This window comes from Pongo abelii, chromosome 19 (genome assembly GCF_028885655.2).
Source record: "Pongo abelii isolate AG06213 chromosome 19, NHGRI_mPonAbe1-v2.0_pri, whole genome shotgun sequence".
Taxonomy (NCBI): domain Eukaryota; kingdom Metazoa; phylum Chordata; class Mammalia; order Primates; family Hominidae; genus Pongo; species Pongo abelii.
Genome location: NC_072004.2, coordinates 96,661,187 through 96,675,302, shown reverse-complemented (window position 1 = coordinate 96,675,302; position 14,116 = coordinate 96,661,187). Strand labels below are relative to the sequence as shown.

At 58.2% G+C, this 14,116-nt stretch overlaps 1 protein-coding gene across 3 annotated transcripts in view; it reads left to right on the top strand.

Moving 5' to 3' along the window:
• Positions 1–14,116, top strand: part of CEP131 (centrosomal protein 131) — a 35,234-nt gene that overhangs the window by 11,235 nt on the left and 9,883 nt on the right. For 2 of the 3 annotated variants that reach the window (XM_024235638.3, XM_024235636.3), the window contains exons 3-9: positions 2,585–2,679; positions 5,960–6,074; positions 6,327–6,454; positions 10,156–10,269; positions 11,370–11,528; positions 13,313–13,430; positions 13,924–14,040. In XM_024235638.3, coding sequence (XP_024091406.3) covers positions 2,585–2,679; positions 5,960–6,074; positions 6,327–6,454; positions 10,156–10,269; positions 11,370–11,528; positions 13,313–13,430; positions 13,924–14,040 — 846 coding nt within the window. Of the gene's footprint in view, positions 1–2,584; positions 2,680–5,959; positions 6,075–6,326; positions 6,455–7,309; positions 7,431–10,155; positions 10,270–11,369; positions 11,529–13,312; positions 13,431–13,923; positions 14,041–14,116 lie in introns of those variants that run through there. The other variant, XM_054535904.2, reaches the window with a different exon arrangement.

The following is a 14,116-nucleotide window of genomic DNA, read 5'->3' as shown; positions in this document are numbered from 1 at the left end:
ACGAGGTTTCACCATGGTGGCCAGGCTGGTCTCAAACTCCCGACCTCAGATTATCCACCCACCTCGGCCTCTCAAAGTGCTGGGATTACAGGCGTGAGCCACTGCGCCCAGCCTCATCTTTTCATATTTTTAAGAGCTGTGTATATTTCGTTTTCTATGAATTGTCCATGTTCTTTGCTGATTTTTCTATTTTTTCTTCTTTTTTTTTTTTTTTCAGAGACAGGGTCTCACTGTGTTGCCCAGGCTGGAGTGCGGTGACACTATCATAGCTCACTACAGCCTTTAACTCCTGGGCTCAAGTGATCCTCCCACGTCAGCCTCCTGAGTAGCTGGGACTGTAGGTGCATGCCACCATGCCTGGCTAATTTTTTTATTTTTCATAGAGACGGGGTTTCACCATATTGCCCTTGAACTACTGGGATCAAGTGATCCACCTGCCTTGGCCTCCTAAAGTGTTGGGATTATAGGTGTGAGCCACCACGCCTGGCCACAAATCACGTATTTAGACCCTCAGGCTTGCCCAAGGCCCCTGGTAAACAAAGACACTTTCCTCAGGGGCTTGGCGTCCGCCTCCCAGGGGTGGAGGGCTTGCAGTCCCTGCCGCATGAGTGACTTCTGCCTGCTGCCCCTTTGCCTCTCTCAGCCCCTCCAGCAGCCTCCAGGTCACAAAGCCCGTGCTCACCCCCTGGTCAATCCTTTCCTCACTGACCGCTTTTCAGGGTCCCTCTTTTGGGCACTTGCTGTCCGATGGGCACTGCCCAGGCTTCCCAGAAGGCATCTCGTTTTTCCTAGAAGGATGGAGGCCTCCATGGGGCCCTTCCTCTCCTGCTGTTGTGCTCCCTGCGCCCTGCCTTCTGACCTCCCAAACACCTTTCCAGCGCCCAGCGTGGAGAACGGGGCGGCGGCTGCCTCTTGTGTTGGGCGTTAGCTTTTGCTCTCTGGTAGTCACTGTGTGTAGCCTGGTCTGGAAGGTGTGACCAAGCCCGTGAGTCCTTTCCCTGGAAGAATGGTGGCGCCCACGCGCTCGTGGGATTTCCACCCCCAGACCTTGCAGCGGCCTCTGCCTGGCCTCCTTTAACTGGCTCTGCCGCCGCCGAGCTGGGCTCCCTGCCTGCACTTTCTGTTCAGCTGTTTCAGACCACGGTTTCCTGACCGAGAAATGCCCGTAACAAATGATTGGGGTGTCCTGGTGGGGTCCATGTGTGTGGCTGCTTTCCTGGAGTTTTTTTTTTTTTTTTTTTTTTGGTCTTTTTTTGGTTGGGTTGTTTTCAGCTTAAGGATTCAGATTTAAAAATAAACCTGAAAGTTCATAGGTCTCTTTTCCTGGGAAACTGGAGACCCGAGGTCCCATCCTGTGGTGGCGTGGGCACCTGGCCAGGATCGATATCACTGGTCGCCGTGGCATCCATTGGCATCCAGTGGCATCCGGTGGTGTTCTGCAGACCATTTCCCACTGGACTGTGAGCCCTTTCCCCCGAAATGTTTGATTTGGAGGGTTTTTGTTTTTTGACGGAGTCTTGCTCTGTCTCCAGGCTGGAGTGCCGTGGCCCAATCTCAGCTCACTGCAACCTCCGCCTCTCAGGTTTAAGCAATTCCCCTGCCTCAGCCTGCTGAGTAGCTGGGACTACAGGCACCTGCCACTATGCCCAGCTAATTTTTGTATTTTTAGTAGAGACGGGGTTTTACCATGTTGGCCAGGATGGTCTTGATCTCCTGACCTCGTGATCCACCCGCCTTAGCCTCCCAAAGCACTGGGATCACAGGCGTGAACCACCGCGCCCAGCGGTCTCCATCTCTTAACCTCGTAATCCGCCCACCCTGGCCTCCCAAAGTGCTGGGATTACAGGTGTGAGCCACCGCATCTGGCCGATTTGGAGGGTTTTTAAGCCTACGGGAAAGTCGGGGAGCGTAGCGTAAGGTACTCCCGAGTGCCACTTCCCCAAGCGCCACTTCCCCAAGCGCTGCTTCTCCGAGCGCTCTGATCCTCGCTTAGCGTCTGCTTCTCCGAGCGCTCTGATCCTCGCTTAGCGTCTGCAGTGCAGCCTCCCCTCCGTCCCTTGTGCCCCTCCACCCCTTTCCACGGACCTGGAACCGCTGAGCAGTTGGCTGCACTCACTCCCAGGTCCTGCAGCACCTGGTCACGGTTGCATCTCGTTAGTCCTCATCGTGACCCCACAGAGTCGCTCTGGGTGCCCTCCCTGCTGACGGAGGAGACCGCGGGCTGAAGGGTCGCCAGGGGTTCTCATCCACGGAAGGTGGGAGCTCACGGTTCCTGGGAGCTGGTGGGTGACAGTGGTGACGGTGAGCAGCTCCCTTCCCGCCCTCCCTCTGCCAGGGGTGAAGGGCTGTTTAATGCGGGGAGGGGGAGGCTCTTAGAGGTCGGGCCTGAGCCCCCCTCGCGCTGCCTGCTGTCCAGTGCTCCTGCCGCTCTGACCACCCACTGCGTTTCAGGCTATCTGGGCCACCTGTGCCCCTAGGGCCACCCCTCTGTTCTCTGACTGCGTTTCTCCAAAGCTGGCGGAGGCTGAGCAAACTGGTGAGTGAGCCTTTGCTGCTTAATTAACTGTTTTCTCCCTTTATGCAGGAGGCCACAGGGCCTGGGGGCTCCCGGGCCATCAACAACCTTAGAAGATCCAACAGCACCACGCAGGTCAGCCAGCCTCGGAGCGGCTCCCCCAGGTAACCCTCAAGGCCCTCAGATAACCCTGGCCCCTTCCCGGGACCTCAGGTGCCCCCCCAACCCTGCCTGCTCCTCCCTGCCTCTGCTCTGCGCTTCCTCCAGCCTCCCGGGTCCCGGGCCCTTGCTGGCTAGTGAGGCCTGGAGTGACCTCACGGGCCAGCTTTGTGTCGCAGGCCTCCTCTCACATTGGGGCGGGAGGCCTGAGGCAGACACTCTCCTGCACCGCATCCCTCCCTTCCTCCTTGCTGTCCCGGCGGCTGCTGGGACCCTGCCTGAGGGCTCCGCTGAAGCCCTTTCCACCTGCCCTCTGAATGTCAAAAGCTGTCATTTGCGAGAGGGGGCAGCACTGTGACCCTTCTGAACCCCTACGCTGTGCGCCCCTGTTCCCACCTTTGCCCACTTAAACCCTGCCGCTGTCCCTCGCGGCCTCCAAACCAGCGAGCTGGGGAGGAGCTGCCTCAATGGCCCCAGTGGGGGTGTTGTGGGGAGTGGAGCCAGTGGTGGCCAGCAGCCTCCAGGGGGGACATCCTCTAGCCCAGAGTGGTGGGCGAGGCCCTGACACCACCTCCCACCAGGCATTGTCCCCGAGCGAGCAGGGTGCTCCCGTGGGGCCGTGGACCTAATGAAGGCTGAGTTCTGGGCCACCAAGGGCCCCGGGTGGACCCTTCCTGGGAAGACCAAGAGCTGCGGCCACCACACCCCGTCCAGTACAGCCTCTGGGAGCCGCTCTCAGCTCAGAAACTGGCTTCATGGAGTCCCACCAAGCAAGGGACTGCCAAGGCCAGCTGGTGTGTGTGTGGTGTGTGGGTGTGTGGTGTGAGTGTGGTGTGTGTGGGGGGTGTGGGTGTGTGGTGTGAGTGTGGTGTGTGTGTGGTGTGTGGGTGTGTGATGTGAGTGTGGTGTGTGTGTGGTGTGTGTGTGGGTGTGTGGTATGAGTGTGGTGTGTGTGGGGAGTGTGTGGTGTGTGGGTGTGTGGTGTGAGTGTGGTGTGTGTGTGTGGTGTGAGTGTGGTGTGTGTGTGTGGGGTGTGTGGTGTGAGTGTGGTGTGTGTGTGTGGGGTGTGTGGTGTGAGTGTGGTGTGTGTGTGTGGGGTGTGTGGTGTGTGGGTGTGTGGTGTGAGTGTGGCGTGTGTGGGGGGTATGTGTGTGGTGTGTGGGTGTGGTGTGAGTGTGGTATGTGTGGTGTGAGTGTGGTGTGTGTGTGGGGTATGTGTGGTGTGTGTGGGGGTATGTGTGTGCTGTGTGGGGGGGTATGTGTGTGGTGTGTGGTGTGTGGGTGTGTGGTGTGAGTGTGGTGTGTGGGGGGGGTGTGGTGTGTGGGTGTGTGGTGTGAGTGTGGTGTGTGTGTGGGGGGGTGTGTGATGTGTGGGTGTGTGGTGTGAGTGTGGTGTGTGTGGGGTATGTGTGTGGTGTGTGTGGTGTGTGGGGGTGTGGTGTGAGTGTGGTGTGTGTGGTGTGTGGGTGTGGTGTGAGTGTGGTGTGTGTGTTATGTGTGTGGTGTGTGGTGTGAGTGTGGTGTGTGTGGTGTGTGGTGTGAGTGGTGTGTGTGGGGGGTGTGGTTTGTGAGTGGTGCGTGTGTGGTGTGTGTGTATGGGGTGTGTGTGGTGTATGGTGTGGTTTGTGTGTTATATGGTGTGTGTGGTATGTGTGGTGTCTGTGTGGTGTGTGTGGTTTGTGGTGCGTGTGTGGTGTGTGGTTTGTGTGTGGTGTGGTATATGTGGTGTGTGTGGTCTATGGTGTGTATGTGTGGTGTGTGTGTGGTGTGCATGGTATGTGGTGTGTGGTGTGTGTGTAGTGTATGTGGTGTGTATGGTTGGTGTGTGTGGTGTGTGTGTGGTTGTGGTGCGTGTGTGGTGTGTGTGTGTTTGTGTGTGGTGTGGTGTGTGTGGTATGTGTGTGGTCTGTGGGGTGTATGGTATGTGGTGTGTGGTGTGTGTGTATGTGGCGTGTGTGTGTGGTGTGTGGTGTGTATGGTATGTGGGGTGTGTGTGTATGTGGTGTGTGTATGTGGTGTGTGTGGTGTGTGTGGTGTGTGTGTGTATGTGGTGTGTGGTGTTTATGGTGTGTGGTGGATGTGGTATGTGTGTGGTGTGTGGTGTGTGTGTGGTGTGTCGTGTGTATGGTATGTGTTGTGTGGTGTGTGTGTGGTGTGTGTGGTGTGTATGTGGTGTGCAGTGTGTGGTGTGTGTGGTATGTGGTATGTGTGGTATGTGGTTGTGCATGGTGTGTAATGTGTGGTATGTATGGTGTGTATGTGGTGTGTGTGTGGTATGTGTGTTGTGTGTGGTGTGTGATGTGTGTGTGGTGTATATGGTGTGTGTGTGTGGTGTGTTGTGTGTGTGGTTTGTGGTGTGTGTGTTATGTGGTGTGTGTGGTGTGTATGGGGTGTGTGTGTGGTGTGTATGGTGTGTGGTTTGTGGTGTGTGTGTTATGTGGTGTGTATGGGGTGTGTGTGTGGTGTGTGTGTGGTTTGTGGTGTGTGTGTTATGTGTGTGTGTGGTTTGTGGTGTGTGTGTTATGTGGTGTGTGTGGTGTGTATGGGGTGTGTGTGTGGTGTGTATGGTGTGTGGTTTGTGGTGTGTGTGTTATGCCGTGTGTGTGGTGTATGTGTGTGTGTGGTGTGTGGTGTGGTGTGTGGTGTGTCACCACCCTCAGCCAGGCCACGGTTTTGATCCCAACTGATGAGTTGTGTTCAGTGCAGCCATGGCCTCCCATGGGGCAGGGTGGCAGTGGGGATTGGCCACCAGCCCATGCCTTCCAGCTGTGCTTCCCCTTCTGCTCTGAGCAGCAGCGTGTGTGGCTCTTGGTTCCCAGGGAAGAGGGTGACAGCAGAGGCAGCCACGGTATTTAAGGCCCTCGGTGGGCAGCCGGGTGTGCAGGCTCACACCTGCAATCCCAGCACTCTGGGAGGCCAAGGTGAGAGGATCTCTTGAGCCCAGGAGTTCGAGACCAGCCTGGGCAACATAGCCAAAACCCTGTCTCTACTAACATTAAAAAAAAAAAAAGAAAAAACAAATAAGGCCCTTGTCCCCAGAAACGGTGATCAGTGTGACTGATGAAGCTCCCAGGGGCTTCTGACGGAAGCTCACCCTGAACGCCCAGCTCCACTGAGGAACCCTGGCCAGGCACGGTGGTCAGATTGGAGCTTTGGGCCTGGAAACATAGTTGCTGCTAGTGCCTCGGCCCCTCTGTCCTCGTGGGACCTGCCTGGTCTGTGTGCCTAGCGTCGGCTTCCCGGCTGGTGACTCTTTCCCTGTGTGCCACCCTCTCTCGGACGCAGGCCAGCGAAGCCCACGGACTTCCTGATGCTCTTCAAGGGCAGCCCCAGTGGGAAAAAGAGGCCGGCCAGCCTGAGCACAGCCCCCAGCGAGAAGGGAGCCACCTGGAACGTCCTGGTAAGGTGGTGCGTGCGGCCCCACGTCCTGGTCTCTGCGATGGGATTGTGGCCTGGTTCCTAATTTGTTCTCACTGCCTTTGCAAAAGGGCACTGCAGGGAGGGTGTCAACTTAGATCTGACATGGCAGACCCCAGGACATCCACCTGCCTGTATGGGAAGTCGGGGGCTCCTCCCGTTTGTGGGAGAGGCAGGGAAGGGATGGGGTGTCTGGGTGTGTGCGGGTGGTGTCATGGGCTGAGCTGTCTGACAGGATGACCAGCCCCGGGGCTTCACCTTGCCATCCAATGCCCGGAGTTCCAGTGCCCTTGACTCACCAGCGGGCCCGCGGAGGAAAGAATGCACCGTGGCCCTGGCCCCCAACTTCACTGCTAACAACAGGTACGACCAGTGCAGGTGCCCACGACGGGCACCAGTGGGAAGCTCCTGGAGTGGAGACTGTGTGTGTCTTTGCCTTGTTTATGGCTCGTTCAGGGTGCTTTAGAATGAATGAATGAGTGAGTGAGTGAAAGAATGGCTTTCATTCCCAAGGGTGCAGGCAGGAGGCTGCCAGGTGGCATCTTGCACATAAGGGGCTCTCGGCCCAGGCTTTGCTCTTAAAGAGTTTCAGGCCTGGAGGCTCACATGGGGCTGAGAGGGTGGGGCCTGGGGAGGGGCCTTGGCTGAGGAGGCTTATAGGGGGGCCTGGGGAAGCTCCAAAAGAAATGGACTCCAGGCAGCTGCCTCTGAGCCTTCAAGGAGCGTGTGGACTCCTTGGGCTAGGCCTCAGGGGACCCATGAGTGGAAGGGATTGGGGACACATTTTTCCTCCGGCATTTAGAGCCTTCGCCAAGGGAATAATCTCAGAGGGGAGACTGTGTGGTTATTCTCCAGGGTTGGCACAGGAAGAATTCTTGCCTTTTTTTTTTTTTTTTTTGAGACGGAGTCTTGCTCTGTCACCAGGCTGGAGTGTGGTGGCGTGATCTCGGCTCACTGCAACCTCTGACTCCCTGGTTCAAGCGATTCTCCGGCCTCAGCCTCCCGAGTAGCTGAGATTATAGGCATGTGCCACCACGCCACCACGCCCAGCTAATTTTTGTATTTTTTTTTAGTAGAGACAGGGTTTCACCATGTTGGCTGGGATGGTCTCGATCTCCTGACCTCATGATCCACCCACCTTGGCCTCCCAAAGTGCTGGGATTACAGTCGTGAGCCACCGCACCCAGCTCAATTCTTGCTTTTTAATTTATTTTTAAGTTAGACACAGGTTCTCTTCTGTCACCCTGACTGGAGTCCACGATCATAGCTCACTGCAGCCTCTACCTCCTGGGCTCAAGAGATCCTCCCCCATCAGCCTTCGGAGCAGCTGGGACCACAGGTGCACACCACCACTCCTGGCTAATTTTTAAATCTGTTGTAGAGATGAAGTCTTGCTGTGTTGCCCAGGCTGGTCTCAAACTCCTGGGCTCGGGCAATCCTCCTTCCTCGGCCTCCCCAAAAGGCCTGGGAGTACAGGTGTGAGCCCCCACACCTGGCCCTAAAATTTACCTTAGTATTTATCAGTTATATGTTCATACACAGCCAAAATGTCAGACAGCACCATAGGCTTAAAATGTGCTGCCTCTCCTACCCCCCCCACTGCCCCTCCTACCCCCCCGCCCCTCCTACCCCCCCCACCCCTCCTACCCCCCCACTGCCCCTCCTACCCCCCCACCCCTCCTACCCCCCCACCCCTCCTACCCCCCCGCCCCTCCTACGCCCCCGCCCCTCCTGCCCCCCCCACTGCCCCTCCTACCCCCCACCCCTCCTACCCCCCCACCCCTCCTACCCCCCCCACTGCCCCTCCTGCCCCCCCCACTGCCCCTCCTACCCCCCCACTGCCCCTCCTACCCCCCCCACTGCCCCTCCTGCCCCCCCCACTGCCCCTCCTACCCCCCCACCCCTCCTACCCCCCCACCCCTCCTACCCCCCCACTGCCCCTCCTACCCCCCCACCCCTCCTACCCCCCCACCCCTCCTACCCCCCCACTGCCCCTCCTACCCCCCCACCCCTCCTACCCCCCCACTGCCCCTCCTACCCCCCCACCCCTCCTACCCCCCACCCCTCCTACCCCCCCACTGCCCCTCCTACCCCCCCCACTGCCCCTCCTACCCCCCCCACTGCCCCTCCTACCCCCCCACCCCTCCTACCCCCCCACCCCTCCTACCCCCCCCACTGCCCCTCCTACCCCCCACCTGCCGCCCCTCCTACCCCTGGCTCCTGCTCCGCAGGAGAAGCATCTTTTCAAGCTATTTCTTCTAGTGTTTTTTTGTTTGTTTGTTTGTTTTTGTTTTTGAGACGAAGTCTTGCTCTGTCGCCCAAGCCAGAGTGCAGTGGTGTGATCTCGGCTCACCGCAACCTCTGCTTCCTGGGTTCCAATGATTCTCCTGCCTAGCCTCCTGGGTAGCTGGGACTACAGGCGTGTACCATGACGCCTGGCTAATTTTTGTATTTTTAGTAGAGACGGGGTTTTGCTATGTTGGCCAGGCTGGTCTCGAACTCCTAACCTTGTGATCCACCCGCCTCAGCCTCCCAAAGTTCTGGGACTACAGGCGTGCGCCACCACGCCCAGCAAGTTTTTGTATTTTTAGTAGAGACGGGGTTTCACTATGTTGGCCAGGCTGGTCTCAAACTCCTGACCTTGTGATCCGCCCGCTTTGGCCTCCCAAAGTGCTAGGATTCCAGGTGTGAGTCACTGCGCCCGGCCATTTAGTGTTTTCTTGAAAACATTTATGAATACGTGCCATGCTGCTCATTCCTAAGCAGCTCAAAATCAGTCCTGGTAGGAATATTCACACCACCCAAAATGGCAAATGAGTCCCATTCCGAGAACCAGCTGTTGACCATTTGTGAGTGCAGGCTGGTGCCAGGTGCAGGCCAGGCTGGTGCCGGGTGTGGGCTGGTGCCTGGTGCGGGCTGGTGCCTGGTGCAGGCCGGTGCAGGTGCAGTCCGGTGCAGGTGTGGTCCCGTGCAGGTGCGGGCTGGTGCCAGGTGCATGTTTCGTGCAGTGCTCTGCTCTCTGCTTACCCTCATTCCTGTTACATTCTGTTGGTTTAGTTTTGGGCCTCTGACATGTTGGTCTTTGCCCAGATGTCTTGGTGGTTCTTGTTAAAAGGGAGGCCCTAGGAGTTAGCTGGAAGCCTGTTGCCTGGTGGCTTCACTTCGGGGCACTTGCGCAGAGAGCAAGGCATTGTTGAGTATCCCCACCTACCAGTGTCTGTGGGACCCTTCTCATGGGCTGAGTCTCTCCAGAGACAAACCCCCAGCCCGCCCCAGGGTTCGAGTCCTGGTTGCCCGGTTGCACTGCTGGGGAGGGGTGGCAGCATCTGTCCTGGGTGAATCACCTACCTCTGCCCCACCTGCAGGGCCAGCTGGGGAGGGCAGGATGGATGCTAGTGGCTCAAGTGAGGAAGGGGCTTTGCCGAGCAGCCAGATTCTCCCCTTTGCCTCAAAGCCTGTCCGTGCCTGTGGTAGAACTGTGTGTCTCTCCGGGGGTACGGGACCTGCCAGCTCCTCGCCCTCCCTCCCTGCAATGCCTGGACCCTCCCTTGCGTCCCAGTTGCTCTCTGCTGGCCCTTCTGTTTCTAATCCTCCGGGTCTGCAGATGCCCCTTTCCTGCAGTCTCCCCATCCCTCCTGTCGGCCTCGGTATTGGTCCTGTTCCCCCTCCTTCCCGCGGGCCTGCGGAGGGGCAGAGGCAGAGTGTGGCTTCCATCCATCGTGTGGGATGGGGCTTCGCTTCTGTGAGTCTGCTCTAGAAGCTGATTGTGAGCTGCTGGCCTGAGCTGCTCCCCCCATCTTGGGCACATCCAGCATTCACGCCTTGATTCTATCCCCTGCCCCGTGGGAGCCCCCTGGTCGAGCTTTCCTATCCTGGGAAGGACCCCATCATCGGGGCACAGGCTGTGGAAGGGGGCCTGGGGACACCGGACGACGCTGCTGCCAGCACATAGCAAGCACTGAAGGCCTTTGTTCCCGCCCAGCCTGTGCTGCGAGTGTAGCTCTGAGATCTCAGGCGTCCCCTCTGGAGGCCTGACCGTTCCTGTTTCTATTCCGGCCTGGCAGGAGCAACAAGGGAGCTGTGGGCAACTGCGTCACCACCATGGTGCACAACCGCTACACCCCCTCGGAGAGGGCGCCCCCGCTCAAGAGCTCCAACCAGACCGCCCCCTCCCTCAAGTAAGGTCTTCCGGGGAGGCCGCGGGGCTGCAGGGTCTGACCTCAGTTAGGGCATGTGGTCAGTGCACAAGGGGTCCAACCTCGGTCAGGGCACGTGGTCAATGTGCACAGGGTCCAACCTTGGTCAGAGCACGCGGTCAGTGCACACGGGGTCCGACTTCGGTCAGGGCATGCGGTCAGTGCACATAAAACCGCATGGAGCAGCCGTGAACCGGGCTCCCCATCCATGTCCGCCGCCCTCTTCTGTTCTTGGGTCGGCAGCTTCCCACAGAGAGAAAACAGCCCAGATGTGGCGGCACAGTGAGGTCTGGGGCTCACCCTGAGGTGGGGCCCCCAGGAGGAAGCCAGGGCTTGTGCAGAGCCCAGAAGGCATCACAGTGGGGGTGGACTGAGAGGGGCAGAGGAGCCCCCGAGTCCACCACCACATGGTCTTGCTGGGATTGGGGATGGCCTTGGGGTTGCTCAGGGGTCCCTCAGGCTCTGGACTCCTGTGACTTTTGGGAACTTACTTAATGGAATTTTTTTTTTTTTTTGAAATGGAGTTTCGTTCTTGTTGCCCAGGCTGGAGTGCAATGGTGCGATCTCGGCTCACTGCAACCTCCGCCTCGCAGGTTCAAGCGATTCTCCTGCCTCAGACTCCTGAGTAGCTGGGAGTACAGGTGCCCGCCACCATGCCCAGCTAATTTTTTTTGTATTTTTAGTAGAAATGGGGTTTCACCATGTTGGCCAGGCTGGTCTCGAACTCGTGACCTCAGGTGATCTGCCCGCTTTGGCCTCCCAAAGTGCTGGGATTACAGGTGTGAGCCACTGTACCCAGCCTCTCAATGTAACTTTAGTGAGAAGTTTTTAAATGCAAAGAGCTCATTATCCTGGGTACCAGTGAGTGGGACCTTGTCAGGGCACAGGTGGTCCAGAGGCCAGGATGTGGCACGGGAGAGCTGGCCTCGCACCTGCCGCTGTCCCCCTCTGCCCCGGCTGCCGACCTGCCAGCACCCGTTCCAGGCTCAGTCCTGGGACTTCTGGGAGCGGGCACCTGCTGCCTGTGGGCAGAGCTGTTCCCCTGGGCAGTGAGACGAGGGTGCTTTCTTCTTTCCTGTCAGCAACATCATCAAGGCAGCCACCTGTGAGGGCAGCGAGAGCAGCGGCTTCGGGAAGCCACCGAAGAATGTCTCCAGTGCCACCCACTCGGCCCAGAACAACGCTGGGGGCAGCACGGGCCTGCCCAGGTGGAAGGAGGTGACGGAGGAGGAGGCTGAGAGGTGACTGTTCTTGGGGCAGTGGGGGGCCTGAGGCTAGAACACAGAGGTGGGCAGGTGTCAGGGTCTGGGGGGCTCACACCTCCGAGGATAGAAATTTCCATTTAATAATTGTTTTAATTTTTTTTTTTTTGAGACGGAGTCTCGCTCTGTCCCCCAGGCTGGAGTGCAGTGGCGCAATCTCGGCTCACTGCAAGCTCTGCCTCCCGGGTTCACGCCGTTCTCCTGCCTCAGCCTCCCGAGTAGCTGGGACTACAGGTGCCCGCTACCATGCCTGGCTAATTTTTTGTATTTTTAGTAGAGACAGGGTTTCACCGTGTTAGCCAGGATGGTCTCGATCTCCTGACCTCGTGATCCACCTGCCTCGGCCTCCCAAAGTGCTGGGATTACAGGTGTGAGCCACCGCGCCCGGCCTGATTTAAAATATTGAGACTGAGCCGACCCCATGTGGCTTGGTTCTGTTTACATAAAACACCAAGCAAAGGCAAGTTTATCACAGGAAGTTGAAGGTTGGTGTAGGGGTGGCAGAGAGGGCTCCTCCAGGGGCAGTGGAACATTCCAGAACTACACTGTGTTGATGGTCACACAACTCTAGATTTGCTAAAAATCATTGACTTGTACACTGAAAATGGGTAGATTTTGTAGTATGGAAATTATACCTCAGTAAAACTGTTAATTAAAACAACATTAAAGGCAAAGAAGATACAGAACTGAAAAAAGCCGACAACACCCAAAGCTCCAGGGGCTGTGGGCGGAGCCTCCTGTGATGATGACTGCTGGGTGCTGTGCCCCTGCTGCTTGCCCCTGGGGAGCTGGAGGGGCTGTGGGCGCAGCCTCCTGTGACCGTGACAGTCGTTCCTCGTCAGGACAGTCTCAGGGGTACCTCCCTGCCTGGACTTTCGGAGCCTGCCCCTGGCGGAGCCGTCACCTACCCTACTGCCCAGTTAGGGCTAGGGAGACCAGGCCTGTAGATACGGTGGGTGGCACAAGGGAAGGGGGACCAGAAGCCCGCAGCTCCTCGAAGCCCCCCAGTTCTGCCCCGGGCAGACTGCCCCTGAGCTAGGGCTCACACGTTCTGGGTTCTCTGTTAGTGCCTTTGCTGAGAGAATCCACACATGGTCCCGAGAGCCAAGGTGAAGCATTTTTTTTTTTGCTTAATCAGTTTTACTGAGTATAATTTGTATACAATAAAAGGTGCCCATTGTAAGTGTGCAGTTCCATGAGATTCCACCAGGTTGTAGAGTGCTGTCTGCGGACACAGCAGACCAAGATAAGGAAACAGCCCAGCACCCCCAGGCTTCCCTCGAGCTCCTTCCCTGCCCTGATGTCAGCAGCCACCAGTCTGTTCCCTCATAGCCCTGCCTATTCAGACCACCCTCTCTGTGGAGCCATGGCCTGTGGTCTGCACTGGCCTGAGTCCCGGGCCTGTTGCCTGTGGGTAGGGTCCCGCCATCCAGTATTCACGCCGTAGCCAGGTCATGGGCATTTGAACTATTCCCACTTCCTGGCGATTGTAAATAAGGCCACACAGGCCTGCGTGGGTAGGCATTTCCTCTCCCCTGGGCACCTTCCCAGGAGGAAGGTTTTGGGTTTTAGTGGAGCTGGTCCAGGCGGCTGGTCCTGCCGTGTGAAAATGGTCCAGGTGGGCTGGTCCTGCCTTGTGAAAAGGGCTACTTGTGTGCAGCCGCCGGCTTCTGTCTTCCCCGGCTAGATCTTCTGCCAGCAGCCAGCTGGCTCCTGCCGGGGCGCCGGTCCTGTCTTGGCCCTGAGCCCTGCTCTCCGGGCAGGTTTATCCACCAGGTGAACCAGGCCGCTGTCACCATCCAGCGCTGGTACCGCCACCACGTGCAGCGGCGTGGAGCAGGAGCTGCCCGCCTGGAGCACCTGCTGCAGGCCAAGCGGGAGGTCAGTGTGGGCGTCTCAGTCACTCCATGCTCCTCCGGGGGGTCTGGCCCAGAATCCCAGGGGTCTGAGTTTCTGGGACAGGTGGAATCAAAGCCTAGGATTGCTCGTGGGCCCTGTCTCTGGGTGCAGCATCCTTCTTGACCCTGGGTCCCCGCGGACAGGCAGGGTGGTCTTCACTGGCGGTCATCAGAGTCTGGGTGTCAGAAAACGCCTGCTGGGTCCATCCCAGGCTGGAGAGTCTCAGGAGGACATTCTGTGGGGGCAGAGCTGTCTCCCCCACGCCAGAACTGTTGGCCACCTGCGACGTAGGGCTCATCCTCTGTAGAGCAGAGAAATGGCAGGTTCAAGGTCCTGGTGGGGTTTCATCTTCCCTGTTGGCCCTGAGGTTCCACGAACTCTAGGGGACTCCAGGGCGTTGTGGGGAAACCTCTGGTCTGGGTCTGGATTCCGTCTTCCAGATGTAAACACCACATGGCAACGGCTTCTTTGGCAGGAGCAGCGGCAGCGGTCAGGCGAGGGGACCCTCTTGGACCTGCAGCAGCAGAAAGAGGCAGCCAGGAGGAAGGCCCGGGAGGAGAAGGCGCGCCAAGCCAGGCGAGCAGCCATTCAGGTGCTGACCGCGCAGGCACCACTGAGCAGCACCGTGGCCCAGGCCTGACCGCGCGGGGCTGCTGCTGGGGCTCTCT